At 52.1% G+C, this 19,111-nt stretch overlaps 2 protein-coding genes across 2 annotated transcripts in view; both read left to right on the forward strand.

Annotated features, from left to right (window-relative positions):
* Positions 1-19,111, forward strand: part of LOC125428777 (zinc finger protein OZF-like) — a 798,123-nt gene that overhangs the window by 10,220 nt on the left and 768,792 nt on the right. The gene's annotated exons all lie outside the window — the stretch shown is intronic.
* Positions 13,521-18,738, forward strand: LOC125428826 (class II histocompatibility antigen, M beta 1 chain-like). The gene is given in 7 exon segments (XM_048489510.1): positions 13,521-13,663; positions 14,076-14,360; positions 15,080-15,146; positions 15,148-15,356; positions 16,053-16,169; positions 16,809-16,844; positions 18,341-18,738. Coding segments are annotated over 7 exon segments (786 nt in total). The 5' UTR covers positions 13,521-13,602; the 3' UTR covers positions 18,352-18,738.

Here is a 19,111-nt window from a genome sequence, read left to right on the forward strand (position 1 = left end):
TTCTGAATACACCCATTGATTATGGCCTGAGGAATAGCCCACCCATGAAACCAGATACTGTAGACGTTTGCGGGAGAAACGGGAGTCCAGGATTGTTGTCGCGCCGCGGAGTCAGCGCAAGAACGAGACGAGACGCGGAGATAACATCTGGTGGAGATCGCCAGCAGCGGGAGCGCGGGGGTCCGTGTTCCTAGCGAATCTCCCGCGTGCTGGTTCCTGGCACCTTTTATTATCATTCTAATGGGGGCGTGTAGAAGGGCGGAACGGGGGGAGCCCGGGAGAGCGGGAGACCGGGAGATCATCATGTGATGCATGACCTCACCTGGCTGCTACGTGCGGAGAGGAGCGTAAGCGTCTGGGCCTAATCCTCACCTGGGGGCAAGACCATTGTCCCTTTGTCTGGGACACCCGGTGAATGTGAGCCGGATAGTTCATGACCCGTGACTCACTGGGGGAGGAGGGGTTAGGGTTAGGTTCTTAGTGGATAAATAGACCCATGCTCCAACACTTGCCTTTCACGGTCCAATTCCATTTGTATTTCTTTCCGTTGCTCCTCACGGAACTTTTCACGGTCCCGTTGCATATTTATGCGTTCCTCCTCCCATAGATCGCGCTCGCGCTCCCAGGCAAGTTTGGCATCCTGCAGCATGGCCACCGCCTCGTCCCATTTTTCCTTTGAGGGCATGGGGAACGGTTCAGGATCTAGTTCCTCCTCCTCTGTTGGTTTTTCCTCCATGCCTCCGACTGCTCCACGGAAGTCTTCCACACGAACATTCGCACCCGGGTCTGGGACTGCCGAGGCGGTATGGAAACCTCTGCCGATCCTTGATCCAATTCTGGTCATAGTCCCTGCTTCCGCCGTGCCTTTGGGCCGAGCTCCGGTGCTATGCCATTGTTGATCTCTGGGAGTGTCATCGAAGTATTTGTCCAAAAATCTTTCGATGGATTCTTGGGTATCAGCATGAATAGTAGTTAATCCCAATTCCTCAGGGACTGGCTGCATCTGAGGTTTGTAATCCACACGTTGGCGGGTGGAGTAGAACCGATCACCAGGCGCTCGATCCATGGATAGCGCCCCAAAACTTTCATGCATCTCCACTTGTTCGGATCCATATTGATCGTCCCAATGCATGAGAGGCAGAGTCGAACTAGGCCGAGGTCGGGAGAGAGTCACCAACGAAATCGGATCATCCCCCGGTTCCTCGGAGTCTGGAAGGGAAGGCTCGAAACCCTCTATGGGGGCTATCGTGCCTTCCACATGGTCAAGAAGATTCTGCATGTTAAAACACCTGAGATCCACTAGTTTCAGAAATAAAAGGAAATATGGATTCCTGTCATAATGTAAGGAATTCCAAGGACCAGAAATAAAAGGCTTTTGATGAAAAGACCGTTTATTCAGACATCTTAGAAAGCACACACACACGCGATGACAGGAATGAGACCTCCCGCCCAAACTTCAGGTTATAACATTCTCCAACCTATCCCCCTCCTGATCCATCCAGGCCCATTCTCATGGGAACGGAATGCTCATCTCGAGTAGTACGATAAGTCCTCCGTCAAGGTTGTTGCAGCAGATTTTGGCCAGTCGCCCGGGTGAGCGCGCTCCAGCAAGGCCAGGTGGCTGGAAGGAAAACACTCAGAACTGACACCCTTACAGTTGGATGTATTGCAGTTGGTCCATTGACGCAATTCCCACTCTTTTCCTGTTCTAAAGTCTTTCATTGTTTTTGCGTTACGAGTCTGTGGGCATAAACTGCAGTGCCCACATTTATAGTGACCTATTATGGGCAGTTTTTGTCAGGATATTCAAAATTGCAAGGTGGTCATATGCTGGTCTAGAATGACTGGAATGTAACAGTCAGCAGAATTGTAAAGGTCGGAGCCTCTCTGTCTGGGTCTGCAGTGATTGGCATGTAACAGTCAGCAGAAGTGAAAAGGTCACAGGCCAGGATGATTAGATCATCTAGCTAATGATTTGCTGGACAAAACTATATAAGAAGACTGCATACCCAATTCAGTACCTCTCCTTCACCTTCAGGTTCGGGCTCAGATTGTTGTCAGAGTAGAGAGTGGATAGTTATTGTTATTTTTGTTCCTTTGAGAAACAAGAGATAAAGTATTCCTGTTGGAACTAAATCTACTGTCTGAGTGTTTCTTTTTCTTATACTGCAAGCAGTTACCTCCTGTTCTAGCAAGGGTGAGTTGGCACCTAGTCCTTCCGCTGTGCACTAGGCCAACAATTTGGTTATGGGCCCAGTATCCTAACCACTGAAGCTAGAGAGTGTCGAGGCAGTGTGACACGATGACATCCACCATGTGCAGTTTGCCTTTTGAACGGCTGACTGCAGGGAACTACTCAGCATGGAGTGTGAAAATGCAGAGCTTTCTCATACGTGAAGATTTATGGGCTGTAGTCGAGACCCCACCGAACCCAGGCACAGCAGCAGAGCAGAGGGCAGATGCCAGAGCCAAGGCGTCCATAATGTTGGCTGTGGAAAACTCCCAGCTCATCTATCTACGGGCTGCTGAGAAGGCTTCTGACTGCTGGAAGGTGTTGAAGGACCTGTACCAGACGCAGACTGCTGGTTCCAAGGTAATCTTGACCAGACGTTTATACAATTTGAAGCTGAAAGGAGGTGAAAATGTGGCCAACCATGTCCAACAGCTGCGTACACTATTCGTCGAGCTGGAAGACAGAGGCATGACTTTCACTGAACAGCATAGGGCCTATATTGTACTATCTTCCCTAGATGACAGCTGGGACAATTTTGTCTATAGTATGCAGAGCATAAAGGAAGATGATTTGACTCTAGACTATGTGACTGCACGGCTTCTGGAGCTCCAGAAACAAAGAGAGTTTTGCCTTGAAGCCACAGCCAGAGAGAAGCCTGCTGTTTCCAGAGGCAAAAGTGAAACCCAGCTTTCCCTGAACTGTCCAAGGTCATATGCAGTTCGGCGTTGTTTCCGTTGTGGCTCTACTAATCATCTTCTCCGAGAATGCCCACAGAAGGGGGAGAAGAAGGGGCCAGCTAAAGGACAACGGGGAAGAGGAAAGAAGGAGCACTACTTGACGGCATTGCTGAGAACCGATGTCCAGAGAAACCAACCCATCTGGCTCTTGGACTCTGCCTGCTCAGAGCATGTCGTAAATGCTCATCACCTATTGACTGAGGAGTCCAAGGCAAGTGTGAAGCATGTCAGCTTGGCCGATGGATCACCAGCTGCTGTTACGCTGCAAGGAACTGCCTACATACCATGCCTAGGTAAAAAGTTGCAAAATGTGTTGTGTGTTCCTGGACTGGATTTTTGTTTGTTGAGCGTCCCAAGTTTAGCTGAACAAGGGTACAAAACTATATTTGATAGACAGGGTTGTACAGTATGGCAGAATGACATAGAGTGTGCAAAAGGTACACTCTGCGACAAAATGTATGTTATGACTGATAAAGGGCAAAATGAAAATGTAATGAATGTTTCAAGTCTAGCTAATAAGCCTATGCATGATGATTGTGTGCACTATCTTCACAGAGTCCTAGGACATGCAAGTTTTGCCACCATCAAGCAGTTGGCAAAAGTATGTGATTTGAGTGTAAAGCCTTGCAAAGCATTCCTAGACTGTTCAGTCTGTAGTGGGGTTAAGGTGAAATCCTATCCAATCCCCAAAAAGAGCTACAGACAAATGGAAAGACCATTTGAACTAGTCCATGCAGACTTAGCTGGTCCTTTCCAATCAAGCGAAGGGGGTGCACGATATATATTTCTGCTGATTGATGATTATAGCAGATATTCTTACTGCTTGCTGTTGAAATCTAAGGATGAAGCCTTTACAAGGTTTAAGGAATGGGTCTCAATGATTGAACGGAGGTTCCCTCACAAGGTGGCTTGCCTGCAATCTGACAGAGGCGGTGAGTTCATGGGGAACAAATTCCAAACATGGCTGACACAGAAAGGTATTAGCCACAGGAGAACAAATCCGTTCAGCCCGGCTGAAAATGGCGTGGCTGAGAGGAGACTAGGCATTCTTCAAACAATGCGGGATTGCATGATAAATGATGCCAAGGTTCCATTCCATTTCTGGGGAGAGGCTGTCTTAGCTGCCACACATGTAATAAACAGGTTGTGGAGTTCAAGTATCAATGAAACACCATTTTTCAGAATGTTTGGCAAAAGGCCTTCCCTGAAACACCTTAGAATATTTGGGAGTTTTGCTAACGTCCTCATTCCCAGACAGCAACGGAAAAAAGGACAAAAGAAATGGCAGAGACTGCGTTTTGTAGGATATGCGCAGAATACCAAAGGCTATAGATTTTCATTGGGTCTGTGGAAGGGTACTGTCTCACGCAGTGCCAAGATTCTTTGAAAAGCATACGGGTTAGGAACATGTGCATCAAAACTCTGAAGTGTTCTTACCACCAGTAAGCCGCGGCACTGTTATTACCTAGTGACAGCACAGCCCTCTCCCTGTTCAAAGGTCACACATCTGCTCCGAGCCTTAACCAGCAACTAGAACAGTGATAGTGATCAGGAAGGAAGCCAAGGAGAGGAGGGAAGCCTGAGCAAACTGGAGAAATAGCCATACCACATGAATCAGAAAGAGCAAATGAAGCGCCACCACCAAAAAAAAGGTTTATGGGCTGCATGAAAGTGGGGAGTGTGTGCCAATTAGGACCAGAACCCACAAGGTTTCCATGATATATTTAAAATGTCCACCTGAGGAACAGGAAAAATGGAATCAGGCTATGGACAATAGGTTTGAATCCTTAGTGAACTTAAAGGTGTTTGCTGTTGTTGATAAACCTACTGATAAACCGATCATAGGTGCAAGATGGGTGCTCTGAAGTAAACCTATGCCCGATGGGACCCAAATATAAAGAAGCAAAGATTAATTAAGCACAAGGCTTCTCTCAAACAAAGTTTGACAGTTATGATCAGACTTATGCACCCACTGCAAAGGCAGAATCCATGAGATTAGTGATTGCTCTGGCTGAGCAAAGAGACTTTATAAAATAGAGGGCACTTTGATTTTGAAACAGCTTATTTAAATGCAGATTTTTTAGAGACCATATACATGAAACAAGCGCCAGGTTATAGGCATGAACAGGTTGATAAAGTTTATAAGCTCATATGAAGCTTTGTCTGGGCTGAAACAGTCAGCCAGATGTTGGAACAGATTCACATACACAAAGCATTATGTGAAATGAAAAATTTGACCAAAAGTGTAGCCGATGCCTGTATATATATACAGAGGTGCACTGGTGATGAATGTATCATTTTGATGATTTATGTTGATGATCTCTGTGTGCAGTTGCAAAAACAGACAACCAAATCAAACAATCCTTTTACACTGAGTTGAGTAAACACTTTAAGCTGAAAAGAAAGACTTGGGGTTATCTTAAAAGCAATACCTGGGTATTCAAGTCCAGTGAAATCTTGAAGAAGGGGATGTGTTTTCTGACACACAAAACAAAAAGATAGAAGGTGTCACATACAAAAAGAAAGCTGGTCTGCACCAAGATGCTGTAAAGTGGCACAAACCCCAATGGTGGCTGATTTTTGTAAGCACAAGATAACAGCAAAAGCATTTGAAAGGCAAGAACTCCATATCAAGCTCCTTTAATTGGCAGCCTGCCGCATTACTTGCTAACTGGACAAGACTCAGACATAGCTTTTGCTGTAGGTTTGGTTGGCGCAGAACAGTTGCAAAACCTCACTGAGAAAGACTTACAGGGGCTAAAAAAGAGCACTAAGTTACTTGAAGGGAACTGCTAACTATGGCTTACACTTTTCTAACCAAAAAACAACAAGGACTTATGGGTGTGCGCGGACAGCTTCCATTTGCAGAGGGACTTCCAGGATGTAAGTCAGTGAGTGGTTATTATATGCAATATGGCAGCCATCCGATTTGTTGGAGATCTCGGAAACAAACAACGCTTGCTACTTCAACTGCTGAGGCAGAGTATGCGGCTCTTAATGAGGCATGCAATGAGCTACAATGGGTCATGCAAAGGTTGCTAAAAGACCTGGGTGAGAAATGTGAACAACTCTATAATAGTTTTTGAAGACTCACAGACATGTATAGCCATGGCAGAGAGAACGAAAACCTTAAAAGTCGTATCAAACATGTAGCTGTGAAATTCCAAAATGTAAAACAACTGATACAGTCAAATATGATTAAGTTGCAGTACTGTGAATCATCTGCAAACATAGCCGACATCTTAACAAAGCCATTACCAATACAAAACCATAATGACTTGGTGTTTGGTTTGGCTTTAGCAGATGCGTACACTTTGGCAAGGACTCTGTACAAAGTGAGTGTAAATAAGTAACTCTGTGTACTTAATATGCACTAACTATCCAATGAGTTTAAATAATGAAAATTACTTTTGTTTGTCATTACTTTGTTCGCAAATATTATGTAATGAGCAAACATTCCAACCAGAGAAGAGAAGGTGTGTCAGGATATTCAAAATTGCAAGGTGGTCATATGCTGGTCTAGAATGACTGGAATGTAACAGTCAGCAGAATTGTAAAGGTCGGAGCCTCTCTGTCTGGGTCTGCAGTGATTGGCATGTAACAGTCAGCAGAAGTGAAAAGGTCACAGGCCAGGATGATTAGATCATCTAGCTAATGATTTGCTGGACAAAACTATATAAGAAGACTGCATACCCACTTCAGCACCTCTCCTTCAATCTTCCAGGTTCGGGCTCAGATTGTTGTCAGAGTAGAGAGTGGATAGTTATTGTTATTTTTGTTCCTTTGAGAAACAAGAGATAAAGTATTCCTGTTGGAACTAAATCTACTGTCTGAGTGTTTCTTTTTCTTATACTGCAAGCAGTTACCTCCTGTTCTAGCAAGGGTGAGTTGGCACCTAGTCCTTCCGCTGTGCACTAGGCCAACAGTTTTTGATCCTCTTTTCTTAGAACGTCGGAGCGCACTAATTTCTGTTTAAAGTTCATAGTTCTATATCCAATTTTTGGTATATTCTGGCATCCTGGAATATCTCTTACCAAATGCCAGGGTTTTATAATGATACTCTTAATTTCTTGTGCCCGTGGGGTAAAGTCCAATGCCCAGTTAATATTATCAACTTGTTTTTTTCTCTTCATTCTAAGTAGTTGATCACGTGTCACATTCTTAACTCGGTGCCACGCAGAGTCTAGTACTTGTTGCGGACAGCCTCTAGATTTGAAGGTCTGTAGTGATGAATTCGCTTCCTCCCGGAACGTATCTGTTGACGAGGATATTCTCTTTAAACGTAATAGTTGTCCATATGGCAGGTTGTCCCTGAGATAAGGGGGATGGTACGACTTACAATGCAACGCACGTCTCTTATCTGTGGGCTTGTGGTATGGGGCGAAGGATAATGAATCAGTGGAATTCACACTTATCTTAGCATCCAAAAAATTCACTGTCTCGCAACTACTTATGCACGTAAATTTTATGGATTCATGTTGTTCATTGAGCCATCCCTTCAATTCATAAGGATCCAAGGCTGGATTTACTACAAATAACAGATCATCAATATATTGGAAATACTTATATACATAAATATAGAAAGGGTTGATTAAGGCATTCATTATAAACTTCATTTCAAATCGTTTCATTTTTACATATGGTTGCAGAAAGGAGTCTATGTAGTTGGAAGGGGGCTCTAAGATAGAGGTTGTAGCCGATACTAGGGGTCTTCTGGGCGGTGGTCTTATTGGCTTATGAATTTTAGGTAATATTGTTGTTGGTACTGACCTTTAAGGCCTTACGCGGCCTGGGACCTTCGTATCTTCGGGACCGCATCACCCCACACGTCCCAACACGGCCTCTTCGCTCAGCAGAGGCCAATCTACTGGTGGTCCCTGGCCCCTTGATGATACGGCTGGCCTCCACGGGGCCAGGGCCTTGTTGTGCCCTGTTCCCAGCCTGGTGGAACGCTTTTCCACTGAAGCTGTCCGGATTCCGGACCTTATGGAATTTCGCAGGGCCTGTAAGACGGAGCTGTTCCGCCGGGCTTTTGGAGGTACCAGCTGTTGATGGTGCCCCCCCCCCCCATGGCCATACATCTGGGCCTTATCATCTTGGGATTGCTGTCCTTCCCTCCGGCAAGAGGGTTTGAAATTGAGACTGCGGACGCCATTCTATGAATTAATTTAACTATTATAGTTAGTTTCCTATTTTACTGCTGCTTTGAAAGGTTTTAGTTGTTTTTAGCTGTACACGGTGGTTACTGTGTTGTACACCGCCCAGAGCCCCTAGGGGATGGGGCGGTCTAAAAATCTGAAAAATAAATAAAAAAATAAAAAAATAAACAATATATAGAATACTGGGATTCTTGGATGGGCATTGATTAAATAATTACCAGTTTTTTCGGAAATCCATCCCATTAGTATTCCTTCTTGTATTGTAATTATTATAGACAGTATATGATTTGTAGGATCTGTCTTCAAAGGTCTGTAACAGGTGACGTCCCTCAATTGTCTCCAGACCTCCTCTTCATAAGTTTCTATGTCCAAAATTACTACGGCACTACCTTTTTCAGCTGGTTTAATTATAATATTTGGTTCAGCTGATAGGGTGTCCAATATCTCTCTATCTGCTTTGCTAAGATTTTGGAATACTCTTAACTTTTTTTTCTTTCAATGCATTCTATATCACGGAGTACCACTTTTTCAAACATCAAAATAGCAGGGTCCGGATTTGGAGGTACAAATGTTGATTTTGGTTTAAATACTGTAAGTTGAGATTCATTCCCACTTGTTGGAGGTTTATGTAAAAAGCATGGATTCCTATATAAAAGATACAGGAGACTTAATATCGAAATTAGAGGGCGTAAAGTATCCGGAGGGGACATTGCTTGTTACAATGGATGTTGCATTGTTGTACACGAATATACCTCATGAGGAGGCAAGAGAAATCCGTTTCCCCCTTCGCATTTTCTTATCAACATAGTCGAGATTATTTTGGAAAAGAATTATTTTCGTTTCAAGGATCACTTTTTTGAACAATGCAAAGGCTTGAGAATGGGGGCAAATTTTGCCCCGAGTGCTGCCAATCAGGGGTGTAACAAGGCAAACTGTAGCCCTGGGCAAAACCTGAGTTGGATGCCCCCCCTCCATGGGCGGCCACTCCACCACGACCAAATTTGTTTTGCACCAGGACATTGGTGCCTGCAGGGGGTGCATTTGTAGACATATCAGCACCAAAATTTCAGCGTATCATCAGGAGACTGTCCTTATGCTACCCCCCAAGTTTGGTGAGGTTTGGTTCAAGGATTCCCAAAGGGGGTGCCCCATCCCCCATTGTTTCCAATGGGAGCTAATATGAGGTCCACTGGTGTTGGTTTAAACCCCCTCCCCTCCCCACTCCACACCAGTCCGAGTCCTCCCCCTTTCCCATTTAGGGCTGCATCACTTCGCCATTCGTATTTTTTTCAGTACACCTTTCTCTGGCGGAGTCCAGGCAGCCCAGCAGGGGGCAGCAACGTCTTGAATCAGCCCCACTCTTCTTTTGCCGGCTCCAAGTCCAGTTTGCAGCTGATAATCGACTGCATCAGCCAGGTGGGATCGAAGTCGTCCCCCCACCCCCGGATTTCCCTATGAGCACCACTGGCGTCCAGCTCTCATGCGTGGGGGCTTCAGCTGTGTGCAGAGCTTCAGGGACGGGGCAACAGGCCACGATTCTCACAACTGCGCAGAAACAGATTCTCCCGTGCAGAGGCGTACCTAGGCAAAATTGAGCCCTGGGCAAAACCTGCGTTTGATGCCCCCCCCATGAGCAGCCACCCTCCCCCACCGTGACCAAACAATGATTTTTTCCACCAGGTCGTTTCAAAGTCACCATCACATTATAGAACATGCCCCAACTCACAAATCTGAACACAGCAATGGGCCATGCCACACAGCAGAAATAATTTTTGGAAAATGTTTTCAAAATGTTTTATTTACTGCTATGAAAACATTTTATGGTGTTGTATCCAGTCCCCCCAATTGGGGGAAACAGCATCACTTTCAATGTTATTTAAACTGGGGACCCCAGATTCTCCATTTAAGGTGGATTTAAAAGGAGAATCTGGGCTCCCTATTTTAAACAAGTGATGCTGGAATCCACCCCCAAACAGCATCACTTTCAATGGTGTTTAAACTAGGGAGCCCAGATTCTCCTTTTAAATCCACCTTAAAGGGAGACTCTGGGGTCCCCAGTTTAAACAACATTGAAAGTGATGCTCTTTTTGGGGTGGATTCTTCCCCTCCCTGAAACAGCATCACTTTCAATGTTAAAACTGGGGTCCTCAGATTCTCCCTTTAAATCCATGCCGAAGGGGGTGGATTTAATAACAACAACAACAACAACCTTTATTAGGCATTGAGAGAATAAAAGAAAGCAAGAAAGCAAGCATTGGCAGGAAGGGAGTGGATTTTAAAAGAGAATCTGCAGAAATTTAGGAGGTGCCTGTTGTCAGGGGTGCAATTATTAAGATAGCAGCACCAAAATTTCAGAGTATCTTCTTGAGACCCTACTGATGATACCACCCAGGTTTGGTGAAGTTTGGTTCAGGGGGTCAAAAGTTATGGACCCTCATAGGTGTATCCCCCATCTCCTATTAGTTCCCATTGGAAACAATGGGGGATGGGGCACTCCCTTTGGGAGTCTGTAACTTTGGACTCTCTAAACCAAACCTCACCAAACCTGGGTCATATCATCAGGAGAGTCTCCCAAACAATCCCTGAAATTTTGGTGCTGCTAGTTTAAAATCTGCTCCCCCTGCAGGCCAAAAACAGAAAAACTCTGAAACTACAAAATCCCCCACAAACGAACCTGCAATTTTGTCGCCCACCACAAGGTGGCGCCCCGGGAAGCTGCCCACTTTGCCCAATGGGAGGAACGCCTCTGCTCCCATGTGTTGAGAGTCACAGTGTTGCAATAAGGGACTCTGGATTCCTGATCAGAAGCCTTTATTGATCACAGCTCGTGCCTGGCTTCCGAAAGGCCAGTTCTGCCAGGCGATGAAAATACATAGCTGCATTTATCCCCTCAAAGTTCCCGCCATAAATCCCCTTCCTCCCTGTTTCCCACGGAATGTGAGAACAACACAACGGAAAGAAAGATGTTTGGAGTTGAGCATCTCCAGGCCAGCGCAGCGATCATATTCAGCCACCTGCCGCCTCTCCTTGCTGGGAAGGCTCCAGGGTGGCTTCTGGTTTAGCTACAGTTACTAGCATCAAAGGAAAGTGAAAGAGGAGGGAAAGATCCATTAACATATCAGAAGGCGAAGAAGATAGTTTCCCCCTCCCCATAACCAGGCGTCAGTTCTTGCACCGAAGTCCCGTTCACTGAGGTCAGGAAGAGCAAATCCTGACACATAGTCAGTAAGGCTGCACAGCCAACAGTGGCGTATCTGCCTAGGGACAAGGGGTACCCCTTGTCCCCAGGCGCCACTCTTCTGGTCACGTGGGGGATGCAAAATCAGCCCCCACGTGACCAGGAAGTCCTGCTGTCTCGCTGATTTTCACGCAAGCCTAGACCCTTCACAGGAGGCATGCTATAAAAATGACGAGGCAGCAGGGCTTTTCTGCTGCCTCCAAGCACTCTCTAAACTCCCAACCTTGGACTCCCCTCCCTTCGGCCGGGTTGGAGCTCCCAGCCCGGTAGCCTCTGCAATCTCTTTCTGACCTCCCCTCCGGGCAGGCCAGGAAAGAGACTGCAGTTTCAGTCCTGGCCTCGGAGACCTGCTTTTATAAGCACTGAGGCTGGGGGTGGGGCTTGGGGAGCAGGAAATCCCACCCCTTCTTCTGTCTCAGAGGCCGGGAGCTCCAGCCAGCAGGGGGGGGAGGAGGTAGTCACCTAGACCTTGCCCATGTCCATGGTGACATGGGCGGGGTCGAGGGCATCAGGGGGTGGAGCTGGGGGGCAGAGTTGGGGGGGGGCGTCCTGGAGACAAACTACAAACTCTGAACAGGTGAACTTAGGAAGCTGCCCCCTATGGAATCTTTCTTACATGCCCAGGTGATGCCAGTGGCCACTTTGTGGGCAGGAGGGAATTTTCTTCCAGAACAGACTGGCCCAGGATAGTGGGACTCCCCCCCCCCCCCCGCGCGCGCGCCTTCCTCTGGGCATAGAGGAGGGGCCACTGGGGATGAGGGGAGGTGGTAGTGGAAATTCACAACTACTCCTCGCATCCCCGGTCCTCCCAAGAACCAACCTGGCACACTGGAGCATCCCACCTCACGAGGGTTAAAGAGCTGCGGCAGCACGGGAGGGGGGGGCAGAGCGGTGACAGAGCCAGCAGCAAGCCACAGGACAGGCCCACCCTCAGCAACCCTACAGTGAGTTGGCGGGGGCGGGGGGGGCACTTAGGATCAGAGCCTCCACCCCCCCCCTTCCTAAGACTTGTGGCCCTTGGGGACAGGTGGGTGGGTGGGGTGGACGAGAGCCCAATCCTGGGCGCTGGACTGAGAGCACTACTTAGTCCCGCTCACGGGCGTGAGGATCAGCCTGGATGCGCATATTGAGTTTGTGAAGCTTTGAAAAGAAGTCATCTAAAATTAAAACAAACAACAACAACAACAACAACAACAACAACAACAACAGGGAAACCACGTGTTGCCTCCCTGCAGCGCCCACCAGCAACAACAGCGGTCTAGAACCCTCCGTATTGTTTGCCACAGCAGGCTTTTCTGCTAGCCCTGAGCCTACATAACAAGGCTGTTGTGAGGATGAAATGGAAGAGAGGACAACACTGCAAGGCAGGTTGGATCCTGACTGGGGAGGGGTATGAATTAGTGTGTTCTGAGGATGTGGGAAGGGGGTGCTGGAGGATTGGATGGCGAGAATCCCGTTCTTCTTGAGGTCTTGTAAATCCAAGGAGGAGAGATCGGGGCCTGCTTACTAGGCAGGAGGGCTACCCAGATAGAGACTCCAAGCTCAAGTGCAGTCTACCTCTCAAGACCAAGATGCAAAGAGGATGTTTGCAGGCTTCCAGGGGAGGGGGAGGCATTCGATTCCACCACCACCCTCCCAAAACGATCCAATAAAACTCATGGGCAGTTGATTCAGGACATCTTTGCACAGTGAGTGAGTAAAACGTGGAACTCCTTCCTTGCCACAGGAAGTCAGAGGTCACCGGCATGGAGGGCTTTCAAAGGGGGCCAGACCAGTCCAGGGAGGAGAGATCTACGCCTGACTGATCTCAGCCACGGTGACTGAAGGGAGCCTCCACGTTCGGAGGCAGTCTACCTGTGAGTCCCAAGGCCAGAAGGCATCCCCAGGAGAAGGCCCCTCAGCCCCCCGTGCCCTGCTTGTGGCCCCCCCCCCCCGAGGAACTGCAGCCCCCGGTGTTTCTTTGGACGCGCCGAGGAGGGATCCTCCGCCTCCCCCTCCGCACCGGGCCGAGCGCTTCTCCTGCCCTTTGCCCGCACTTTCCTCCATCGGCGCTGCTCGGGCTCGGCTTCGCCCGGAGACTGATGACGCGGCGGCGGGCGCCCTCCTCATTGGCTCCCGCGGGAAAGGGGGGCTTTCCGGCCCGGCCCCTGCCTCCTCCCCGGGGCCCGACGGGGCGGGCAGGTGGGCAGCCTCTGCGGGCGCGGCGCCGGAGTCCCTCTTGCAGCCCCGGCCAGGATGCGACCCTCCGCGCTGGCCCCCTGGGCGCTGTGCCTGGCGCTGGGGCTCCTGCCCGCAGGTAGGGTCTCCGGGGGGAGGGAGGGCAGGCGGGGCCGGCAGGCGCCCCGGGGAGGCTCCGCTGGTCCTGTCGCGGGAGGCGCCGTGGGGCCTGAGAGCCTCGGAGCGCGTGCAGAGTGCCTTTCCCCCTTTCCCTGTCCTCAGCTGGGCGGCGCGGGGGGGGGGGGAAGTCCGAAGAGCACCTGTTTGCTGGGGGAGGCTCAGGTGCGTCCAAAGAAGCCCCCAAAGTCCCAGCAGGGCGCTTCGCTCCAAGGGACGGGGGGAGGGGGGGAGGGGGGCGCTGGGGCGCGTCCGGACTCAGTACCGCCTGATCTGCTCGTGTGAAAGCCGCCCGTTGACCCGCTGGGCTGGCTTGCGGGGGGGGGTCTGCCTGCAGTCCTCCCCCCCGCCCTTTAACCCCTCCCCTCCCGCAGGCGGCTTCGTGCTGCACCTGGAGCTGGACTGCTCGCTGGCCGCCGACGGGCGCCTCCTGTGGGCCAACTGGACGGCGGCCTTCAACAAGATGGCCTTCCTCTGCTACGCGGCCGACTTCCAGGAGTTCGTCCCCTGCGGGCTGGGCTACTACCCGGACTGGGACGCCGCCGCCGGCCAGCTCTCCGAGCAGCTGGACCAGCTCCTCCCCGCCTGGGGCCGGAGCATGGAGGACGCCTGCCGGCAGCAGATGGGCCCGCTGTGGGGGGCCGCGGGGGCCCGGCGGAGTGAGTGAGGGGCGCGGGGCCGCGGGGGGCGGCGGAGGACCGCTTGGGCCGCAGCGGAGGGGTCCAGGCGCCCCCCCCCCCGTCGAAAAGCAGGTCAGGCCAGACGGGGTGGGGGAGCTATCTGGCCCGGATACCAGAGGGCCGCTGCTGGGCTTCGGAGCCCCCCCTGGACACGACCCCCCTCACCTCCTCTGACTGGAACCCGCCCCCAGCCCTTCCAGCGACCACGGGTATCTTAGGCCAGGGGACGCCCCCCTTCCAAAGACCCCTCCCCCCAGCCTGGCAGAGGACGGGGATCTTTGAGATTCCCCCACACTGCAGGTGAAAGGGGAGGCGCAGGTGGCAGATCCGGTCTTGTTGAGACAGGAGTTGGAGGTGACCTCGAGGGTCAGGTAGTCCAGCCCCCTCCACAGTGCAGGGAATTCACGACCGCCTCCCCCCACCCATCCCCCGGTGGACCCCCCCCCCCAATTCTAGGGGCTAGGAGAGCCGAGCAGTGGCTCATTTCTTCCTGCCCTCCCTCTCTGGAGCTGCAGAGTGGCTGTCAGGTGCCCCCCACCCCCCCGCCATCCTCTGCGGTCCTCTCTGGGCATCTGAAGGGAAAGGGGGTCCCGCCCTCTCCAGCTCCTTCGGAGGGTGGGCAGAAGGTGGAGTCCCTGGCTGTGTGTGTGTGTGTGTGTGGGGGGGGGCAAATACTGACCTGCTGTTTCCTCCCACAGCACCCCCAAACATCCTCATTTCCCCGGTCTCCCCTCTGAACACGCCGGCCCCTGTCATGCTGGCCTGCAACGTGGGGCTTCTACCCACCGGACGTGAGGGTCACCTGGCTGCGGAACGGGGCCTTTCTGAAGAACAGCTCGGGCATCCCGGTGGTCTCCAACGGGGACTGGACCTACCAGACCCGGCTGAGCCTGCCTGTCCAGCCCCGGGGTGGGGACGTCTACACCTGCTCGGTCGACCACGGCAGCCTCCAGCAGCCCCTGAAAGTGGATTGGGGTGAGTCTTTCCTGGGCTCAGGGGAGTCCACCCCACACCTTGATGTGATTTGCAGCTAAAACCCCAGAAGCCAGAAGGATCACTGGCCTCTGCTCATGTGCAGAGGGCCACTCCCTCAGCACCAAAGCCTCAGGTTGGGGATAATAAGGCATCAGGCCCGGCAACTTTTCCCCGGCCAGGGAAGACTGAGGCAAAGGGGGAGGTGAGCAGCTCTGCCCTCCCTGAGTCTGGGTGTGTGTGTGTGTGTGTGTGTGTTGCCTTGAAAACCCCACTGGGTGGCCTTAAGTGGCTGCGACCCCTGACCCCTGAGGGACAGAAACTTGACAGACCTGTTGTGCCTTCAATCTTGCCCATAGAAGATGTCCCACAAATGCCCACCCAAACCCCTGGGCTGAGCTGACTTTGAATGTCTTTGTGTTGGTTCTTTATGTGTGTGTGTGTGGGGGGGGGGAGGCCCAGAGGCCCGAATGGGAGAGGAGGTGGAAGGGGGGGGGGGGGGGCTGTCAGGAAATGGCTTGGGAGGGAAAAGAAGTATAAGGAGGTGGGGAAGGTTTCAAACTCCTCCCCCATAGAAGGACAGAGATGGAAGGACCCAGCAAAAAGTCAGTGGCTCAGAAAGCAGGGCCGGAGGGGGGGGGGGGCAGGGTCTAAGTCTTGGGCCTTTGCTAATAGCCCCGCCCTCCTCCTCTTCCCCAGAGCCTGGCCTGACCCCAGAGGTGAAGGTGAAGGTGGGGGTCTCTGCCGCAGTGCTGGGCGTGGGTGTCGTCTTCCTCCTGGCTGGCATCATCTGCTGGAACAGGCGGGCACCTGAAGGTAAGAGCAGGGGTTGGGGGGCGGGGGGAGCAGGCCTCCAAAGGAGAGAGGGCTCGGTTGTCACGAGGAAAGGGGCCGAAGGGGTGGCAAAGGGCTCCTTTCTAGTGAGGGTTTTTTTTTTGCTGTGCGAGGGCTCTCCCTCTCCAACGGGGCCTCCTCCACTCTTCAGAAAAACCTTCACATGTAGAGCAGCAGCAGCTAAAGGACGCAGCCAGGCAAGAACCCCTTTCCTCCGAAGGGCTCGCTTTCCACGTGCCAGCTGTGTCTGGGCCAGCTGTTCCCTTTCCGCCAGCCCAAGAGGGGTGCTCAGAACCCCTGCCCCCCCCCCCCCCCAATTCAGACTGGTCATCACATTCATCAGGATTAGAAACATGATTTGAAAAAGAGAGAAGCAGATACAGTACTTGGGTTTTTGTGATTGCTGACATGTCCTAAAGTGCAGGCAGAAGAAAGGCGGGTTCCCAGGAGAGGGGGTGGGGGAACCCCTGTGGGGGGTGGGGTTCCTGGCACTCTGCACATGAGCCAGGGTGCGCACTTCTCTCAAGGCACCCAGCCGTTGCCTGCTCATCTGTGCTGGGGGTCAGGGCGGAGGCGGCATCTATATCCTATTAATTCCCCCCATTTTCCCCCACAACCCAGGTTATACTCCGATTGAAGGCAGCAATTACCCCCCAGGTAAGCCTCCTCTGCTCCCCCTCCTTTGAAAAAAGCCTTTTAAGATGGGGTGGGAAATTGAAAAGCTTGTTTGCGTGACTGGCTCTGTTTGTCAACCAAAGTGCGAACAGAAGAATTGCATTGTGGGGTCAGGGCAGCAGCCTCCCTGGGGGTTCTGGGAAGCCCACAAGGGGATCTGGAAAGTACTGCCCACTCCACTGAGCACAGCCCAGTGGGATGTCTGCTATTGCACATGGAGGTTCCACCTGGGTGGCCAGGATTTGCTCTTACTCCTTCAGAGGACACAGGAGGAACCCTGCTGGTCTAGGCTCAGGTGACTTGGGGGCTGAAGGGACCTTATTCTGGGCCCTCAAGACCTGGACTGTCTCCGCTGGACTGGCAGGGGGTGGTGCCCCCTAGAAACCCCCCCCCCCACGCAACCCCCAAGAGGGGACAGCTGGACCCTTCAGGGAATCTTGAAACTCCCCCATCTTCTGCCCCCGGATCTGCCTCTTCCTTCCAGACCATCGCTCCTTCAACCACTCCTGGGTTGCTCCTTTGGGACACCGCTGGGAGTGCAGGGGGAAGGGGGGGCTGCAGACCACCGCGGGGGGGGGGGAGTTCTTCCTGCTGGTTATCCTTGGCTGAGGTCTGTGAAACTGCCTCCTCCTCCTCCATCCAGGGCAGATGTTGCCCCTCCGGCCAGCGGGGGCTCCCCAGGTCCTCAGGGGACAAAGGCCTTTCCCAGACGCCCCCCCCCTGCAAATCACCTGGTGGAGACGCCCCCCCCCCTTCCCCTTTGATTGATGGAAGAGGCCTGTCTGGGAATCCATTCTTGGGGATGAAGCTCCCAGTTTGGTTGGCTCCCGACTCCCTCCCAAGGCAGTGTTTGAAGGGTCCACCATTTTCTTTGTACAACAACCCTGCAAGGAAGAGTGACTGGACTAAGGTCAGCCGTGACAGAGACCAGCTCCCAAGACCCTGCACTTTGGCTCCAAGGGATTCCCACTGGGGGCTGCCCGTGGCTTCTTTTGTGGCAAGTTGTGGCCCCTTGAATTAAAATGAGGGAAGGCACCCAGCCCCTCTCCCTTCTGAGGGGCCCTGGCAGAGGGGCAGAGGATCTGTTTGGCATGCGGAGGGCCCCGGGTTCAAAAGGTGCCCTCTCCCATAAAATGGACCAGGTGATGCGAAAGACCCGGAGAACTGCAGCCAGTCCTGAGTCGACAGCCCAGATCTTGGGGGGCGGGATGAGGCACCGTCTGCTGGTTTGTAGCCCTGAGTTACTGGGGTGCTGCACCCCAGCTGCAAAGGGGAGGGCAGGGATGCTTTATTTGTGGGATTTACTCCACCAACCAGTAGATGGATGGAACCTCCACCTGCACAGGCAGCCTACCTTGCAGTATCCCTGGCTGGGTGGGGAGGGTTGCCTGGAGGAATCTGCCTGGCTCCAGGCAGGGACAGACTGCTGGTCAGAGGGGCAAGCCCCATAATCACCCCCCCCTTCCTTCCTTCCACAGTCGACTCCTAGCTCCACGAGAACTCAGATGCCTCCTTACCTGGCTGATCTCAGCAGGAGGCCACACCTCAGGACTCCTGGCTGCTTCTGAGCCACCTACGCAGAATCGTGGCATGGGGGAGGGGAACCCCCCCTATACTGGGGCAGGAACACAGCAGGGACCCCCTCCCCTGCAGGCCAACCTTGCAGACAGCGGTGAAGATTCTCTCTCTCCCCCCCCCCACATGTCTGGATCCTTAAATTCTCCGGTGCTACCTCCGTATTTGATCTTTTGGGGGGTGTAAAACACCCATTCCCTTCCGTTCCAGATGTGCCTGCGAGTGATGAACAGCTGTTCCCCTGAATTCAGAAAAACTCCAAAGAAACTTGTTGCACTTTCTGACCCAATAAAGCATTCCTGGCCCCTCTCCTGCACGCCTCCCAGCCTCAGTAGCCCGTCCCCACGCCTGAGGGTTGCTAGTCCTTGTCCGCCTCAGCAGGAGCTGAAGGGGCCCCCCAGCTGTGTGTGGCCAGAAGAGGCCAGAGAAGGGTTTTTTTGGGGGGCAAGGGGACTGAGCCCTGCCCAGCAGTTGGTGCTCCTGATTGGCTGTCTGGCAGCAGCACCTGGGCAAAACCAGCCCCCAGCCTCAGTGGGCAGGCTGGGGCCTTCCCCCCATGATGCCTCCTGGCCCTGAGATGCACAGGTTGACTGCCCCTGAATGTGGAGGCTCCCTTTAGATACCACGGCTAATAGCCACTGCTAGACCTCTCCTCCCTGGATCTGTGTGGTCCC

This window comes from Sphaerodactylus townsendi, linkage group LG03 (genome assembly GCF_021028975.2).
Source record: "Sphaerodactylus townsendi isolate TG3544 linkage group LG03, MPM_Stown_v2.3, whole genome shotgun sequence".
Classification (NCBI taxonomy): domain Eukaryota; kingdom Metazoa; phylum Chordata; class Lepidosauria; order Squamata; family Sphaerodactylidae; genus Sphaerodactylus; species Sphaerodactylus townsendi.